The 19,388-nt window shown below is 32.2% G+C and overlaps 2 protein-coding genes and 1 pseudogene across 6 annotated transcripts; all 3 read left to right on the plus strand.

Moving 5' to 3' along the window:
• Nucleotides 1-673: 673 nt before the first annotated feature.
• Nucleotides 674-3,470, plus strand: LOC111283390 (rho-N domain-containing protein 1, chloroplastic-like). Of its 2 annotated transcripts, none has more exons than XM_022871907.2 (2): nucleotides 674-835; nucleotides 2,054-3,470. In XM_022871907.2, the coding sequence occupies exons 1-2, from the start codon at nucleotides 796-798 to the stop codon at nucleotides 3,154-3,156; spliced, it is 1,143 nt and encodes a 380-aa protein (XP_022727642.1). In that variant the 5' UTR covers nucleotides 674-795; the 3' UTR covers nucleotides 3,157-3,470. The 2 variants fall into 2 exon arrangements, with proteins under 2 accessions (XP_022727642.1, XP_022727643.1); XM_022871908.2 differs by having other exon boundaries at nucleotides 675-835; nucleotides 2,069-3,330.
• Nucleotides 3,471-4,899: 1,429 nt separating this feature from the next.
• On the plus strand, nucleotides 4,900-11,004 carry LOC111283389 (U-box domain-containing protein 3-like). 3 transcript variants are annotated; one of them, XR_002689370.2, is made up of 6 exons: nucleotides 4,900-5,101; nucleotides 6,221-6,501; nucleotides 7,411-7,527; nucleotides 7,713-9,611; nucleotides 10,083-10,202; nucleotides 10,513-11,004. XR_002689370.2 is itself a non-coding variant. In XM_022871903.2 (5 exons), exons 2-5 carry the CDS (start codon nucleotides 6,226-6,228, stop codon nucleotides 10,146-10,148), a joined length of 2,358 nt encoding a protein of 785 aa, XP_022727638.2. In that variant the 5' UTR covers nucleotides 4,900-5,101; nucleotides 6,221-6,225; the 3' UTR covers nucleotides 10,149-10,295. The 3 variants fall into 3 exon arrangements, 2 of the variants coding, with proteins under 2 accessions (XP_022727638.2, XP_022727641.2); XM_022871903.2 differs by lacking the exon at nucleotides 10,513-11,004 and having other exon boundaries at nucleotides 10,083-10,295; XM_022871906.2 differs by lacking the exon at nucleotides 10,513-11,004 and having other exon boundaries at nucleotides 6,401-6,501; nucleotides 10,083-10,295.
• A 4,929-nt stretch (nucleotides 11,005-15,933) lies between these two features.
• LOC111283668 (protein LIGHT-DEPENDENT SHORT HYPOCOTYLS 3 pseudogene) lies at nucleotides 15,934-18,012 on the plus strand (annotated as a pseudogene). The gene has a single exon (XR_016341043.1). The product of XR_016341043.1 is annotated as a protein LIGHT-DEPENDENT SHORT HYPOCOTYLS 3 pseudogene (transcript).
• The last annotated feature ends 1,376 nt before the right edge of the window (nucleotides 18,013-19,388 follow it).

A 19,388-nucleotide genomic window follows, 5' to 3' on the forward strand; every position in this document is an offset into this window, starting at 1 on the left:
TGATTAAATTTTATCATATGATTATACTTCATCTATTTAACTGTTCAATTGTGTCAAAATAGAAGATGAAGGACTTAATTTATTGTAATAAAATAGTAAAATATTAAATGATTATTAAATTATAATTCAATGGTATTTTTGACCCTTTAATTTAAAATAAATTATTTTTATTTTTTTACAAATGAGGTCATGGATTGAAAATAAAAAAATGGATTGCATATATTATGATTTGAATTTTAAATTTATTAATTGTTATTTTTTAAAAATAATTATATAAATTAATTAAGTTATATTAAAAATTCAAATAAATTATCTTTTACGTAATAAGTTTGATTGAAAAAAACAAATACAATTTGAAATGTTTAAATGGTTCAAATCCAAAAATTGGGTATCACATAATCTGAAATATTGAAAATTAAAAATAACATATAATTTGAGCTAGTGGAGGCATTAAAATTTCATTTTCCAAGAGGGATTAAGCATTTTAACAGTTCTATAAAACGCAAAACTCAAGCAAAAAATAGTTTTTGTCCTTTAAAATGCAATGGATAAGACTTTGATGAGGTCTGACTTGGCCCAGTTTCATGGCTGATGACCTCTAAGTGTTCTAATCCAGTATTGCCCATAAGCAATATAATTATTACCGAGGAAGTCCCTTATCAATGTTCTGTACAATTTTAGTAGACATAGAAGAAAAACCTCAGTTGAAAACAGAGAAACCCTGGTAAGATAAAAAAGAGAATGCAAAACCGCCACGACGCTCTCTTTTGAAGCTTCCGCAGAACTCCCACACTCATGTCGCATGCACTTCATCTCGTTTCCAATAACGTTCCTGGTAAATATCTCTTCTTTGTTTTTTTTTCTTTGGGGCCGGGGGGGGGGGGGGGGTTGCTTTCTGTTTGGTTGCCAAGAAACCGTGAGAAATGAAATGAAAGGAAATGTTTGCTTTATTCGAGGTTGAGGGCTGTAATGGGTGTTTCTATACATAACCCATTTTTGTTAAATAAAGCTTTGCTTTAGAGGTTTCATACTTTATTGTTTTCTATATTTAACTTATCCCTTGTGCCCCCCCCCCCCCCCTTTTTGTTTAATTTCAGGTTAATCTCCATTAATATTATCCTTAGATTATTTTGACTGTTCATGCTGGCTACCCTAAATTGGTTTAAACATAAGTTATTTAGGTCTGTATTCTTGTGGTTTGGGAGGTTGCTTGATTGGATTTTATTTTTTTTGTTCAATGTTTTAGTTGCATTTCTTTGAAAAGAAAAAAAATTATTGAATTATGCATTTGATTTTAGCATCTCTAATAATTCATTTTCATTTATGATGAGAAAGAGGAGGAGAGACTCATGTCTTGATCTGCTGGTTTCATCATTCCTCCTCTGTTGACATGGGGGTAAATGATTTTTGCGTTTGTCTCACTGGTGGCTCATACAGTGGTATGTTGCTGCTAAGTTTGTAATGGTTGATTGGTGGTTTTGGTTAGTTTCTTTGGAAGCACCCCAAAAGATAAGGCATTGAGGTTTTGTTATCAGCATTAGTTAACAAAATATCGAGCACAGAGGAAAGTCGAGGGCATTGTAATGTACACAACATTTAGAAGAATGCAGTGGCAGTTGGAAACTAAGTCTTCATTAACTAATGTTGAAGTTTTCCTTTTATATTGTCTAGATAAGGAGAACTTTGTTATGTTTCATAGCATCTGCTCAGAAAATAGTTGGTTGCTTTTCATTCTTTTTATGTTCTTTGGCTTATTCTAGGAATTCTCTGACATGATTAGTTTAATAGGCATGCTTTAATTTGTTTTGATAGAAAGCTCAATTTCGTTTTCTCTCCTGTTTAAAGTGATTGCAATTTTTTGAAGATTGATGTTGATTTTGGGATTTATCTAAGGTAGCTACTTGGCTAGATTATTGGTTTATGTTATTTATTGGTTATTTGGATTTTTGGGCAAGTGTGTCATGGGTAAAGAAATAGGCCCAAAAATTATCTTGGTTCTTAAATTATGGTTATTTTCTTAATCTTTCGTTAGTTGATACTGATTTTATTGTAGCTTATGGACCAAGAGACTGCAGATATCTGTCCTGTTCGAGCATTTCTGGAGGAGCAGTGACTCTATCTCCTTGCTCTTCACATAATGACCACCGAATTTGTTCACAGGTGAAGATTAAATCTTTGAAATGTGGTGCCAGGGGAATATCTTTTGTGTGCCGAGCAGGTTCTAGTGGTCAAAAGAGAAACCCTGACTTCTTGAGGCAAAGACATGGGTTTCGAGGGAGGAATAGACAAAATGAAGACAGAGAGAATTTTGAAATGCTTGATGAATCTGAAATGTTACCTTCAAAAAATGGGCCATTACTTTCCTTTTCTGGTTCCACAAAATCTCAAGCCAATGCAGCCCCAGGTCCAAGAGAGAAGGAGATTGTGGAGCTTTTCAGGAAGGTCCAATCTCAACTTCGAGAGAGAGCTGCGGCTAAAGAAGATAAGAAAACTGAAGCCTCTCAGGGAAAAGGTAAAGAGAGTGAAACTGTTGATTCTCTCCTTAAGCTATTGAGGAAACACTCGATTGAACAAGGTAAGAAAAAAAACAGCTTTGACAGCAGCAGTGACGTGAATTTGGATCATCCAGAAGTGAATGGCTCTTCCAATGAAGATAAAAGCTCCAGCTTCTTTGATCCAAATGATACTGTAAGGAGTGAAGCCAAAGAACCTTATGCCTCTATTCTAAGCAGACCCGCATCAAATTTCCGGAGGAAATCACCTGTCCCACAAATGAAATATCAGCCAATTTATTCCAGTGAGGAGACTGTCAGTTCTGTGACACGCGTCAATTCAGATAGGAAGAAACTTTTGAGTTTGGCTGAGTCACCTCCTGCATCCAATCATTTGCCTGAATCGGAGGAGGAACTAGAGTCTGAAACTGAGTTAGAGCTTGAGCCTGAATCAATCTATGAAGATCCGGATGTGTTGGATGAGTTGTCAGAGGATGAATCTTCTGATATTGATGAGGAGGAGGACAGCGAACAGCAAATTGGACATGAAGATTTGAGTGCATTGAAGCTACCAGAACTCCGGTCACTAGCAAAATCTCGAGGTTTGAAGGGATTCTCCAAAATGAAGAAGAGTGATTTGGTGTTGCTGCTGCGAAGGAGCTAAGGCTAGTTAATGGTGAAGCCAAAAACGAAAGATCACATGCATTTTGATAGTTGTGAGATGCCCTTTTATCGTTTTCATACTACTTATTTTCTGTCTGTTGTTTGAATGTGTAACTAACGTGCCAAAAGATCCTTCCAGGAGGCTGGGAAGTAATGGATGTTTAGAATTTAGATATAGTTATGTCAAGTTACCCTTTTGCAACTTTTTGAATGATGTTCGAGAAATCAATTTTCTTTTCGTCTGTACTCTTGACATGCTTCAACACTGGGGTGATTAAATTCAGTTCGAGACTCACTATAATGTTCTGATTTCTATTTGTCCCTTATCTTCTTCATCGGTTTTGCTTAGACATTTAATGGGACCCTTCTTGATATGTTCTGAGCCCGGTGATTGTTGGTAATTGTAAGTTGTAATCGCCTGATCATGTCGAATTTGTCTGACCTCCCGTCAATCTTTTTTCATGCCCCCACCATTGCAGCATCAAAGACCCTTTCCATCTTTTTTCTGAACCTGATAGTATGACCAGCATATGGCTTGCCCACTGCTTCTGGTCCTTGCAATACTAGAACTTTATTGGAGTTTCACATTTGACAGAAATCCAAGACCACTTAAATGTCGAGGTAGAGGAACTTCGAAACTACTGTATTTCTTTTTTTTTTTTTAATAAAAAATGTCGTAACCTGAAAATTAAAAAAAAAATACAAAGAAAAAAATTTTAATTTTAAATTTATTAGATATTATTTTTTAACTACGAATATCAAAATTTGAGGGATATTTTTCTTCAGTATCCATCCAATGGATCATACAAGATACAGACATCACATCTTCCAAATTTTATCCTTCCATTCATAAGATCATCTGATAAATGATGATTTGATTTTTACTTTTTATAAAATAAACTTTTTAATAAATATATTTTATAATTTTGTTTTACAGTCATTTTATTAAATATTATATAGTAATTATTTTGAGGATATCAACGTCGGATTGCTATCATCATCCGGAAGTTGAAATTTTAATTCCTTATTTCATTAATTATTAGTTAATTACATTTCATTTGAATGAATGATAAAAAATTTTTGTTACATCATCATATTATTTTACAAGATTATTTCATTTTCGAAAAGACACGAGGATTATTCCCTAACCACTAACCTATGAAAATGAAAGTGATCAATTTATCGTAAACATTGCAACAATAAAAAAAAAAAATAGGGATAAATGGGGTATTTGAAAATTTATTAAAATTAAGGTCAATCGTAAAAATAAAAATACGTGATGTAAAAATATTTAAAATTATAATTTAATATAAATTTTTTTCTTACTTTTAATACAACCATTTTAAAGGTATAAAATTTAGTTTATTATTATTGAATAGTAATCATAGTACATTACATTTTCTTTGTAATAATCTTGTTGGATTTTATTTTTTTAAGTATGTTGAATTTTATTGTTAAATATAATTAAAAAAGTTTTTAAAATATAAAATATAATAAAAAAGTTAAAAAGTAAAAAGTAAAAGGTAAAAAAAAAAAAAACACAACCCTTTAGCCGTTGACTTGTCTTTCTTTTTGTTTCACCTAATCTTGATTAAATACTAATCCTAATTGATTTCAAGTCTCCCCCACTCTTAATCAATTTTCTCCTCGTAATCCAACAAATCTTCAACCAAACAGGGCCCCACCCAATTTACTTACCCAGTTTACTCGCTCTTTTCTTTCCGTTCCTGTATTTTACCCTTTTGTTTTTCCAGTTCTATTTCTTGCTCCTCTCTCTCATGCAGGCTGCAGCTTTGCCGAGGAAAAAAAAAAGAGCAGAGCTTGAATGTTTGATGCTTAAAGGTTGAATATTTTATTATTTTCATTAGAGTTTTTACGTTGCTCAAATGTCCATCAAGATCTGTGCTTTCTTTGTTTCACCAGCTTAAACCCACTTCAACAAAGAGGTATGCTTTCAATGTTAAAAAGTTGCTTCCCCTGTAGGTTTAAATGTTGATTTCTCAATAGATTTTTCATTTTTTGTGTAATATTTTGGTGGGTTTTTAATCATAAGAAGTGCTGGTGCTGTTTTGAATTGGATTTAAGCACTGGAAATACTCTGCTTTCATGTGAATTTTCTTTTTGGGGTTTCTCAAGTGTGGATGGTTTCTGAATTATGTTTCTAATAGATTGATGATAAGAAAAAAAAAAAAAAAAACCTCTTTTTTCTTGGTTCAGTGAATTTACATAATATCCTTTTTTGGGTCGCCAAAAACTAAGTTGAAGAAGATGGAATTTTGGATCTTATGGTAATTCTGTTGAACTAAGCTTTTGATGTTGTTGGACTTCAAACTCTTATCAAGCTTTTCATCATTGAAGTTTAAGAATTCTTTAACTTTGTCTCTTTCACTCTCTTAAGAAACAATGGAGGTCTATCATTTATGGAGGTGTATATTAGACATTTAGACTTTACACGTTTATCAAGCTTCTTCACTACCAAATAAACTATGAAAATATTTTCATATAAAACCTGCAGTAGCTTCTTTTCTTTTGCTCTCCAAGATCACAATGGTTGCCTGTGTTTGTTTCTCATAGAAACCATTAGTCAAACCCCTCTTTTACTCACCAAGCTACTATTAATTTGTGGAAACCTGGTCTTATCTTTTATTTTCTTTTATATTACGTTTTTTTTGGAAAGCTACTCTAACTTTTCCTTGGAACATATGGGAAAAAGTCAACATGGAAAATGCCATGGAATTAGTCAATAATATATTTTCAGCAACAATAGATGTGTGTTCCTTCCATAGGCAAATTAGTCAAAAAAAAACGTTTTGCTTACACTGAATTTTTTAAATTCTGATATTTTATTTTTAAAGTGGAAATTTAGTCAAGCGGGTTTCCTTAGATTGTGGAAAAAATAAAGTTCCACTGCATTGGTGAATAAATAACACTGACAAAGATGAAAACTTAAGTTTTATCAAGAGAGCACTCTTCTACTTTATGAAAAGATTTTGCCTGAAAAGTTTTTATACTGTTTTCAATTATAAGTATTTATTTTTAATTCTGATACGCTGCATTAAACACAGGTCAGATGGACACAACCTCTGTGAGATGTCTTATCAACAGTATTTCTCGATTTATTCATCTGGTATCATGCCAGACAATAAAAGCTTTTCCTATTGAAAAGGATTATAGGAATATGATTGTTGTTTTAAAACTTTTAAAACCGCTGCTTGATGATGTTAATGATTGCGAGATACCTTCAGATGAAATTCTATATAAAGAGTGTGAAGAGTTAGACATGCTTGTTAATGAGGCTCGAGAATTCATGGAGAGCTGGTGTCCTAAGATGAGCAAAATCCACAGTGTAAGTCTAATTTTAATCTTTACTGAATAGATTTTCACTTTGGTGAAATTGTAGCTAAAAAAAATGGTGCTAGAAACAAGGATTTCCTTCCAGTTGATTGTCTGTGTTTTTTGGTTTTCATTTTAGTGGCATTGCTTCAAATATTATCTGTTGCAATACCAGTGTTCTTTGAGCATATTCTAGTTTTTAGTTATCATGTTTTTTCTATTATTCATGTTTGGGAAACCATTTTCCATCAATTCAGTCCAATTTGGATGCTGTTTGGATAGGAACCAAAGAGCACCTACAATAGATTTTAGATTTGTATTGATTAAACCATTGATAGGATGGATGCCCAGTCTCTTTAATGCTAGGCATAATGACTATAAGGATCTAACAAATTTGCCTGATAACCGAGATTCTGTGAAGTTTCAGTTAATTTGTAGAATATTATAGTTTATAGAAGAAAACTTGAATGATACGACTGCAAATGTAAACCAGTTTGTTATAGATAGTGAGAAAATCTAATTCTTGCAAATGTAACAGTCAAATTTAACGGTAATAAGGACAGTTGCAAGAAAGTCATTTCGTTTCTCATTTTTTTTTCTTGCAATGAAATGTAGCATTTGGTAAAATGAATAAGTAATGTGCCAGCTATCCTAATTGGTATAGTTCTTTGACGGTATACCATGGACCTGATTCAAAAAATGCCTTCATCATGGGGAGGATTGGGGGTTGGGGGGAAGGGAAGGGCCGAAGAGGAGGACTTTCACTTATTGTGTGGCCGGTCTCCCAAAAGAAAAAGAAGCTTGAATATTGGATGTTGGGTTGTGTTATGCATACCTTTCTTTCTTGAGTAAAAGAACTTGGATTTTCATGCTTCTATTGCTATCATATTTCTTTATTTATATGTTTTAAAAACATTTACAGGTTCTTCAGAGTGAACCTTTTCTGATAAAAATGCAAAGCTCTTCACTTCAGATATGTCACATATTATATAGATCATTGCAGTCGTCACCATCCAACTCAAATATAACCAGTGTGCAGGTATGAAAAAATCAAATTTGTTTCTTTATTCTATGTTTGGATGACAAAAATGCTATTTGTTTTCTTTCTACAAATGTTCTTTTCCTTTTAGAAATTGTTAAGGCAGCTGGATGGCAACTTCTATTACTTTATCAGTGCTGAGTTGGCTTTGAGTAGTGAGACTGATTGATGTTCAACTGTTTCAGCACTGTATGCGGGAAATTGAATGTCTGAAGCAGGAGAGGCTATCAGAAAATATGGGAGAAGCTTTGAGAAGTCAAAGAGACGATGCTAGTCCCGGCACTGATGTTCTGATCAAAGTTATCAAATCACTAAACTTGACATCAAACCAGGAATTGTTAAAAGAAACTGTGGCTGTGGAAAAAGAGAGAATGAACGCGCAAGTCAATAATGCGAAAGGGAAATTAGATCAAATCAATCAGGTTGTGGATCTCATCTCCCATATACATGATTATATGCTTAAAATTGAGCGCTTTGAACCCTCAAGTGGCATTCTGATACCGCCATACTTCCTTTGTCCCCTATCGTTGGAACTTATGCTGGATCCTGTTATTGTGGCTTCTGGGCAAACTTATGACAGGACTTCCATCCAAAAGTGGCTTGATAGTGGACTGACCAATTGCCCAATGACCCGTCAGACACTCACACATGCAAATCTCATTCCAAATTACATGGTCAAAGCTATGGTAGCAAGGTGGTGTGAGGAAAATAAATTACAACTTTCCAATAACACTGGGCATACAAAACTTGTCTCAATCTTTTCTCCTTCAAATCATGTATCTTCTCAAGATTTAACCCATGCTGATAGTTTCCATTGCTTTGCAAACAGTAGTAGTTCCACATCAAGATCATCTGTTGAAGTTGGAAATGGTTTAGAGAAGCAGAAGATTGACATCCCATCTAGATTTAACGGAGAATGCAATGCATGCCAAAGCAGGGAGATTGACAAGTATGACCACCAATCCCCTGATCAGTCATATGCTCACAGCAGGACTGAATCAGCCTCGAGTGAAATTTCCAGTATTGATTATGCCCCTCCTGCTTCAAATGACTTTTTAAGGAGGTGGAAGAAACATGATACGAATGAGTTAGTTGAAATTTCACCTGGGGGCTTTGGAACTTTTCCTTCAACAAATGAATCTGGATTTTCTCCCTGGATAACGGGAAAACAGTTGCAGCTCTCTGAAACAAAAATCGAAGAGGCAGTCAATGGAAACCATGATTATAACAGAGCATACTCCATTTCATTTTCTGGATCAGGGTATGATGATTTGACCACAAGTTCCCATGTGAAGAGATTAGTAGACAACCTTCAAAGCCTATCAAATGAAGTCCAAACTACAGCTGCTGCAGAATTGCGCCTTCTTGCAAAAAACAATATGGACAATCGTATAATTATAGGTAGCTGTGGTGCTATTGCACCATTATTTTCTCTGTTATACTCAGAAGTAAAGCTAACCCAAGAGCATGCTGTTACAGCCCTTTTAAATCTCTCAATTAATGAAGATAATAAGGCTATGATTGCAAAATCTGGAGCAATAGAGCCACTGATTCATGTTTTAAAGTCTGGAAATGATGGAGCCAAAGAAAATTCTGCGGCAGCTTTGTTCAGTCTTTCTGTCTTGGAAGATTTCAAGGCAAAGATTGGACGTTCTGGTGCTGTCAAAGCCTTGGTGAATCTTCTGGGCTCTGGAACATTGAGAGGAAAAAAAGATGCTGCTACTGCTTTATTTAACTTATCAATCTTTCATGAAAATAAGGCGCGTATAGTTCAAGCAGGTGCGGTAAAATACCTTATTGACTTAATGGATCCTGATAGTGGGATGGTTGACAAGGCAGTTGCTCTTCTCTCGAACCTTTCAACAATTGGGGAAGGGCGCTTGGCAATTGTACGAGAAGGCGGTATCCCAGTACTAGTTGAAGTTGTTGAATCAGGATCACGGAGGGGTAAGGAAAATGCTGCCTCTGTATTGCTGCAACTATGCCTTAATAGTCCTAAGTTCTGTACCCTGGTTTTGCAAGAAGGGGTTGTGCCACCCCTTGTCGCATTGTCTCAGTCTGGCACACCAAGAGCAAAGGAAAAGGTATGCAGCTTAGTGTTTTTCTCTTCTTCTGTTATGGTGCTACAGCCCTTGCATTTTCTGCTCCTATATCTGGGATCTCAATGTTCTAAGTCATATTGTGATTATATTCCTTATATATTGTTGGTGTCATTTCACCATTAAAGTTGAATTGTAATTATATTGCTTTTATTTTGTGTAGTGAACACTATTGAGGGGTTCTACTACTTGTTCAATTATTTATCAGAAATTAGACCTAGCATTTTGATTCTTATTGTAACTAAATTATAATGGTTGGGAAAAATCTTGTCATGTTTCCAAAACCTGTTGTGGAAAGTAGGGACATCCAGAAAGGCATGAGGTTTTCTTGTAAAGCTCATTAAACCTTAAAATTGGTGATTACTTATTAATTGCATGTTTGATTACTTTTGAATCTAAAGAAATTTTCTGGATGAACATGAGATAGTACATGATATTTTTTTTTTATTGTTGCAGGCACAACAGCTTCTCGGTCACTTCCGGAATCAGAGAGAAGGTGCCACGGGGAAGGGCAAGACATGAAAGCAGACAAATTTTGTTACAATTTTCTTTTCTGATTTTTTTATCCTACTCCATGTAAGTTGTTCTCCCTCAATTGGTTCTTTTGGAGCTCTCTTCTCATACCTTCTTTAGCTCTCCAGCTATATGCATTAGCATTGTGAACCTTATTCTTTGTTTCCTTTTAATCCCTTTCTTAAAAGGCGGCTAGGGGGTGGGGAAATAGGGCAAGCTGTCCCAGGAAGTGGTGGGTTGTTTATAGTTTGCTGCGTAATTTTCCTTATAACTTAGCTTGCCAATTGCCATAGTATTGAGTGTAGCTTTTCATTTTGTTTTCTTCATTTTGTTTTAGTTTATGTGACAACAGATTTATTTCTTATTTTTGTAGATATATTGTACATATGCCATCAAATTGTCGCTCAAATTAAACGATAATACAAAGCTCCATGCTTGTTTTGTTTTCCGTTGTGTTTGACACCTGAAACTTGCAGAGCATAGTCCTACTCCAACAGGTATCACTGTTCAGAAAAAGACAGTACCCAAGGCAGGCCCTTGCCCACTCATGTTATGCATGGGCCCAAATTACACAACAGCTTGTATTTTGATTAACAATACTTGAGTCCTTGTAGTTGCTGTTCCCTGTGTTATAGATGTCCTTTCACCCTCTGCTTCTCACTGATCTCTGGGTGTGATCATTTCTTATTCATGAATCTCTTACTTTGATCCCCCCATTGACCTTTCGATGAGTCTTCTTTCGTGTCAAACGTTAGAAACTTGAGATCCGGACCTCACAGATTCATACTTGGATGAAAAAATATCCACAGGAAGCAAGATGTAAATTCATACACTCTGAATTCAAAACCCTACTTTAGACGTAAAATCATTAGCATTCAGGCCGGCTCTAGCTAAACTATTCCTACCCCCAAACAGGAATCATCAAAGCATGAGTGAGCTGTTGATAAAAACACTAAAATGTTTGAGAAAACGATAAAAGCATGAGTGAGCTATCAATTATTAATCACTAAGCGTTATATTGATATGAATTCAAATTTTAATTTAATTGATTCAAATAATTATATTTTAAAAATAAAATATTTAAGAAATATGAAGTTCAAACCTCGGTATTTAAAATCTTTTTCCTATTCTCAAACAGTAGCGGCCTGTGTCGTGATAAAAAATAAATTTTGGTCCCCTCTCATCAATTATATATATAATAACTTACTAACAGAGCTAGTGTACAGATATTTATATCCTCTTAAAGCAACGTTTCAATAACTTGCAGTACCAAGAAAAAAATTGATAAATTTATATCTCCTTAAATATAATATTATTAAATAATTTTTTTTCTTTATGAGTAGGACTTGAATTAAAAACTTCACATTCACCTATAAAAATATTTTTGGTTGTTATGTATAGAAGGCTGGTTATAAGTTAGTGGGCCGATTTACGTATCATTAATTTTTCCCTGATAAAAAATTCATGGTTTGTATATATATCCCAAGAAATCTGAATAATTTCTTTGTTTTTCAAGTACAATAATATTTAAAAAATTAATTCTCATTATTTTCATTTTTTGAAGTTGTATACAATGATTTATTGCAATCAACTAGACCTCAAACATTTGTTTTTAAATAATAGAAATTTTAAATTTTTATTTTTTTTAATTGAATCTTTGATTGGACAGAAATGAATGTCGAGAGTAAATCAATTTTTGTTTAATAAAAACTAAAAATAAATATTTAAAATTTTACTTAATTACAACAAAAAGATATAACTTTAATGATTATTTAATTTTAGTTTAAAGGGTTTTTTTTTATACTTATGCCTAATTAATTCATTGATGAATTACATCATGACAAGAAACTTTTACCATAGAAAATTTGAGTTTATGGATACATATAGTGTGATTAAGTATTATATTTTGCATAAAAAAATGGCACTTGATTGAATTATCTTCTAAATGCCTAGGTAAATATAGAGTTATAAGGCATAAGCTCCTAGGTTTCTTGAAAATTCATGTATTTTACTTAAAAGAAAATATAATAACAAAAATACATAACTCTAGATTTCTTTTTTTGTTATATAAAATTTGGATAAATAGGCTGTTCAATCTCTCAGATTGGGATAAGATATGTTATACCTTACAGCTTAAGATAAATGATTACAAATCATACATTCGAGATGATTTCAACAAATTATCACTGATAAAACTCAAATGTGCATTCTAGAATTATTTTTAAGAGGTGAGTGCTAAATTTTTGACAAGGGAAGAAAGTGTGTTTGTATTTTTTACAAGAACAAAGCAATGGAGAATGTGCATGTCACAGGCTACTACTAATAAAATAAAATAATTTTATCACCAAACATTATTTTATTCTTTAAATACTAATTCTTAAGACAAAGATTTCACTGACAAAAATGCTAGTGAAAAACTATAGTTCCATTTGTCTTGTTTCTTTAAAATTACATTTTAAAATTTTGGATTTCAACAAATCAGAAATTTATTTTATTAATTATTTAATGAGTAAATAAAGATTTTGTTAAGATATGAATAATTTCTAACCACTTGATTTACTTAAAGTTAAATACTATATAATAATATGAGCATAAGAATAAAAATATCTTTTTTAAACAATAAAAAATTTTTAAATTTTATTCCATAAATTTTTTGTTCAAATTAATTTAAATAAATTTATTTATGTCAAAATTCCTTGCGACTTAAGCCAATATCTATTAGTGCATGCGAAGGAATATTAAGTGCTCACTTTCTTTTGTCCTATCTGCCCATATTTTGGTTAGGAGGGTTGAAGAAGAATTTTCATTAGCATTAGCATGAATATGCCATGTTGGTCTTTTCTTTTTTTTTTGTCACAATAAAAAAAGCTGCAAGTACTAAGATTATAATTGATGTATAAGATTACGATAAAATATAATAAAATAATATTATAAATAAAATAAAATTAAATAATATTATTATTTTTTTGTTTGATATATAAAAAGATTAAGATATAATAATTTATTTATTTATCAAAATTATCTTTTGTTGAAGTTTATATAATTTAAATTATTAATATAATTTTTAAAAATATAATTAAATATGTAAATTTAATCACATGAATTAAAAATAATTATTTTCACTCGATAAGGACTAAATAATTTTTTGCTAAAAAGATTTTAATCTTTCTTATAATTTTTATCTCTTTTTTTATATACAAATCAAATATAATATAAAATAATTACTATCCTATGTCATCAATAATTTTATATATTAAATATAACCTAAATAATTTAATTCATTTTTAGGCTTTCAATAATGGTGAATATGTGTGTCTTAACTATCTTAGTTCCTGTTTAACCTGTCCCCCTTAAGGACATTAAAAATATAAGTGGAGCCCTTGTAAAGGTCAGTTGACTGCTCATAAAAAATGTAGTTTACAAATTTTCCAACCCACCTATTATCTATTGGATATAATCATATCTATTAACTACAAGCAATCCACTGTTTTCTTCTAATTTAACATCACAGTTTATGATCATGCCTTTATTTGGTATTGTAACATTTTAAATATGATGCAATATGTCATGCGTCCATTTGCCATCACATCCAAAGTTGTGATATATGTAACGCAAAATTGCTGGGTGATATGAATTTAGAACTTAGTTCGGTTCATTCATATAATTATTTTAAAAAAAAATTTTAATATATTTAAAATTTAAATTTTAAATCAAACATACACGAGCTTAAAATATAAAACTTGTACACTTAAATGCACGAGTTAAATTTAAAGATAAAAATATTTTATTATCGTAAAAATATCTTATTTTGATAAAAAAAATTATATACAAAGAATAAAATAACGAATGAAATAATTTTTTAAATATGATCGTTTTATAAATTCAAGATTTAATTCAATCAATGTAGTCACTTCTTTTAAATTTTTTTTTTTTTAAGATTGAATTTCAGTTTCTAACATTAAGAACTTTTCATTCCTTCAATGTTCTCAAACCTCTAACTTCTTAGGTTATGGGACTCCTCAGTTATTGGAAGCATTTGCGTTTTTACCTAACAGAAAAGAAAGAATAAATTAAGCCGAACCATAAAATTAATCAGTTATTTAATATATCAGTATATATTAAATTTGGACATAAATTTTTTTTGTCTGGTGGAGAGGGAGCCTAACTTACCAATATTTACAAGTATTTGCTAGTACAATAATAGAAACAAATTTATTTCCGAGAGAGAGCTTTGTTTTGTTTTTTATATAAAAGAAGTGGTGATTTAAAAGTAAAAAAAAAAAAAAAAGGAAGAAATTTTAAATTTTAAATATTAAATAAATTAAATATATTTTTTAAATTAATTGAACTAAATTTAAAATCGATACCCTTATTTTGTTGTGCAATGTTCCAAGCGACCGATCTTTAATGCGCTTCATAAATGTAGCCTTACAACCTATAACAGCTTTGATTTAATGCAATTTATATGAGGCTGCTCCAATGTCCTTCCGATTTTGTTAATTTCAGTACTGTTTCTTAAATACTTGTTTGATAGGAAATATTTAAGAAAAAAACAAAAAGATAACGGTCAAAAAAATTTTAATTTAATGATTAAGTTACTAAAATAAAAAAATAATTATAAATTTTAATCATTAAATTAACAAGATTTTCATTTTTATTCTTTTTCATCCTTTCTATCAAGTAAGGCCAAAATCTTACAATACATATGATTTGAACTTAATTTTTTTTTAAATAATCATATATTGTCACCATCATACTATATTTTATCTTATTTGAATTTTTTTTTTTTGAAGAATTTGCTATCTAATAGTAATACACTGACTATCCATATCCTCATTTTTGCTTGGAATCAATGTGTAAAATCACGTAATCCCATAAAGTTTGAAATTTTTTCTTGCTATGGCAATCTTTATGATTTTAGAAGCAGATGATCAGGAAAAAAAGTATGAACTGCATATATCAAATATAAAACGAACCACAAATAATATGTTTTAAAACATTAATCAATGTAGGTTCATTGATATTATAATTCCAAAACAAACCCTTCAACTTTTTTGGTTTATGTTTATAAACCATATAGGTTATTGTTGATTTTGGTGGGTTTTAGTGAATTTGCTTTTGGACCAATTTACTCCAAAGGCCCAATAATTAATACTAATCCTCAACAATTCTATTTTAATTACCTTATTTTTTTGAGACATATCCCCGATCAAATCACATTGAGAGGAAATAATTAAAGATTCCTTATATATATTTTTAAAATTAATTTATTCTTAGCCTCGATTCATATTTATTTAAATGAAAAATATATTATATACAAAAATATTTTTAAATTTATAATTTTTAAAATTTTGATTAACATACGTAATTAATATTTTTTAAAATTGTTTAATTTATATAAAAAATTCAAATACCTATTATCGATTCAAACATGCAATCTTTGTTTAGTCATACTCCAATAATTAAACCGTATATCATAGGCTAATATCTTTGTTAAGCAAATTTTTTGAGAGGTTTCCTTACTATTAATTTGATAACAGCAAATCGGTTATCATTAATTCAAGAGATGGATTAATTAGCAGAATATATATATAAATTTATTTTACAAAAAAAAAGAAAAGAAAAAAAAAAAACCCACTGGCCATTTCTGAAATAAATTCAATAAAAAAGAGAAAGAAAATGGGGATTTGTAACTTTTTGAGGAGAACTTATATGAATTATTTTCAGAGTATTTATAAGAGAGAATTGGCCCAACGCAGGTGAAAGAAAATAGAAGGTTTTATTTTTTAGAAAAAAAAAAAGAAAAAGAAAAATTGGGCAAAGGGTATTGTGGTCTATGAAGAAGGAACTGTCATTCCAAACTACAGGGTTTGAAGAAACTACTACCCTTGAAAAACCTTTTCCTGTCTCCATCAGAACCTACTGCCCATCACTCTTTGCCGTTTTGCATTTAATTTCCACCACCCCTAGCCGGAGCTCTCCCAAGAATGTAATCACAATGATACAAACCCATTAACAAAGAAAAATAGCTCTCTTTGTTCGTCCTTTTATAGCAAAAATATCCAAATCCATTTACTAATAATAGATTTCAGAAAAACTAAATTCTGCTGCTGCTACAAAAACAACACCTCAAGGTTTTCAAGGTTTTCAAGGTTTTCTAGTATTGTTCCAAACAAAGAAAAAACTCTGCCAAAACTGTCTATTCCCATTATCTCTGCTAGTATTTCAAACTCCAAAATCTTCTTTTGGCTGCTCTTTTCACTTCCATTCTAGCTCCTCAAAAATGGAAATTTGTGTTTAATATCAATCAATAAGATCAACAGGGTTTTTCCTTCTTTATTATTATTGTTAATTTTTTTTTATTTTTTGTTCTCTTCTTGACTGTTTTGTTTTTCATATCAACAGCGACATGTGCCTGAAAAGTAGACTTATCTGCTAGCTAGCTGAAAGAATTATAACAAGCCACCAAAGTTTCAGTTCTTTCACTTGTCTACATTTCAACTTCGATCTCTCTCTCTATTTCTTTCTTTTTTCTTTGTTAGGACTGTCTTATGGTCACTCAAAAAAGGGTTTTTATCATCACCCCACAAGGAAGGGAAACCCTAGTTCGGATCGGTAGTTGTTGAAAGAAAGGGCAAAAGAAGAGAAGCATCACATCAGGACCACACCATCACGGCAAAGACCAACACACCTTTTTTTTATATTCCTAATTTGATAAAATTCGAGAAGAGTTTTATAGTTGTAGACGAGACCTATTAAAAACTGTGCTCTCTCCATGGATTCAATTCGAAAAATGGATAGCTTCAACTCCGGAAACGCCACCCTTATCAACGTAAGCAATAAGGGTGCCACTACGCTTGCATCCTCGTCTTCTTCAACCTCAAGCCGCTACGAGAACCAAAAGCGCCGTGACTGGAACACCTTTGGGCAGTACCTGAAGAATCATAGGCCTCCACTTTCCCTCTCCAGGTGTAGTGGAGCTAACGTCATGGAATTCCTTCGCTACCTTGACCAATTTGGCAAAACCAAAGTCCACAGCCCGATCTGCCCCTTCTATGGCCACCCAAACCCTCCGGCCCCTTGCCCATGCCCACTCCGTCAAGCCTGGGGTAGCCTCGATGCTCTCATCGGACGCCTCCGAGCTGCCTTTGAAGAAAATGGAGGAAAACCTGAAACAAATCCATTTGGGGCACGAGCTGTGAGGCTTTATCTTCGTGAGGTTCGTGATTTGCAGTCAAAAGCACGAGGGATTAGCTATGAGAAGAAGAAGAAGCGTAAGCGACCACTAGCTCAACAAATTCCCACTCTCTCACTTCCACCACCACCACCAGGTGCAAGTTAAATATGCATCAGCAAAACCCCATATGCAAGCAGTTTACATGTGACCAAATGTTTCTCCCTGATTGCTACTTGCTTGATCTTTGTGGGGTATTTTCTTTATTTTTGCCATCTGTTATAGTATATTTTTTAGGGTAGTATTACCTTTCTATGCTTTCTGTTTGCTGCTGGAGTGGTGAAAACTGTTAATGCTTTAGAGATTTGGGGATTCGTTGAATCTCCTTTTGATGCAAACAGTGTTAGTATCCACAGTATTCGACTAGTAGCAGTAGTAGTAGCAGTACTAAACAAAGTCATTCTAGGAGTGATTATTGTACTAGCAGTTTTTGCCTAAGTGGAACTGAGAGCATCTAGTTGCTCATGGTTTTTATGTACCCTGAACATTCATGTATGCAAAACCATATATATTAGCAGTTTATCTGTCTTCATCTCTCTGTATCTCTCTTGCCATTAAGCCCGTTTTCTTTCCAATTCTTTAATGGGTGTATTGGCAATTCCGCTCACTGCTGTTAAAAGAGCTGGAAAGAACTTTACATGAGGATCATGTGTCAGATTTGTCTAGCACAAATGCACTATAGTTGTTTAATGGCTTTGTTGCAGACGGTAGTCTGTTCTCACCTCTAGCTCTGCCAGTCGTTGTTTTTCTGACTTCCCCTTTCTCTCCTCTCTCTTTTGTGTTGACACTTTTAATCTTACTGCTTTACCGTCTGGAAATTAATCAATACAAAGAACAACATCAATTTAAAAAAATTTTTAAGCCAAAATTTATTAAATCAATAGAAAAATTACAACGCTAGCATTAGCTAATAGTGTTTCAGTACAAACGCAAATTAAGCAACTAAGATCATCTGAATCGTGGACATGCAATGAAAGAACACCCCAGCAGTTAAATACTACATAAAAAAAAAAGAGCAAAATTACACATTTTAACACAAACTCTTTCAAACATAACCATAAAGAACAAATTACAATTTCTAATTTCACAATCCACCACGGAACCATAAATAAGGAGCAAAGATTAATAACATATTACATGCCCTTAAAGATTGATCTTAATTAGTATAGAATACTTACTTAAAACATCGTTGTCTTCCCTATTTATTCTGTGATTTTGATATCGAAAGTTCTTCACTGGCCGGAAAATGGTCAACTATAATATATACATGTGTTGATTTACCAGAGCTAGCTACTCATTGTGCTGTCATTTCGATGTAGAAAATATGGCAGACAAGCACTTTCAATTAACTAGATTTCCATTGTATATATATATATATATATATGATGTGATACTTTAATTATAAATATTATAACACCTTAATCGATACATACTCAAGTTGTGGGTTTCATCTTCCACTTCCCTTATTTGTCATGTCAGTTTGTGATTTGTCTGTCAACCGTCCAGAAAGAGGAAAGTATTCGATCAGCAAAATTAATTACACTTATCGACCAAAAAAATATTAATTACACTCACACGAGCCTTTCAGCAGAGAAATGTGTAATTTTCAGGTACGAAATTAGACTTGAATGAGGAGAATAGATTTCTTGGTCCTTCCAAAACATTGTCTCAATTAGGAATTCTTATATATATACTTCAGAGGTAAAGAAAATACACCCAACATAAAATGATGAAATAGATGTATATATATATATATATATATATATATCAAAGAAACAAATATGTATAAAGATATGGGAGGGGGAATTTTCTTAATCAATTTGGCCGACAGGACATCTATGATTGCCCAAAGGTTGGGTCATCATTAAACATTTGGCTTTAAAGAATAATTGAGACATCCCCTTTATGTTTTAAGTGAAAAAAGTTCACCTAATGGGAGTGTTTTAGCCAATAAAGGTAGAACTAATGCTACTAATTTTGGATTAACATAGGATATATAGATGCTAAAGGACCTT

Source organism: Durio zibethinus, chromosome 3 (genome assembly GCF_047325235.1).
Source record: "Durio zibethinus cultivar Kanyao isolate XHJ-2024 chromosome 3, ASM4732523v1, whole genome shotgun sequence".
Lineage (NCBI taxonomy): Eukaryota > Viridiplantae > Streptophyta > Magnoliopsida > Malvales > Malvaceae > Durio > Durio zibethinus.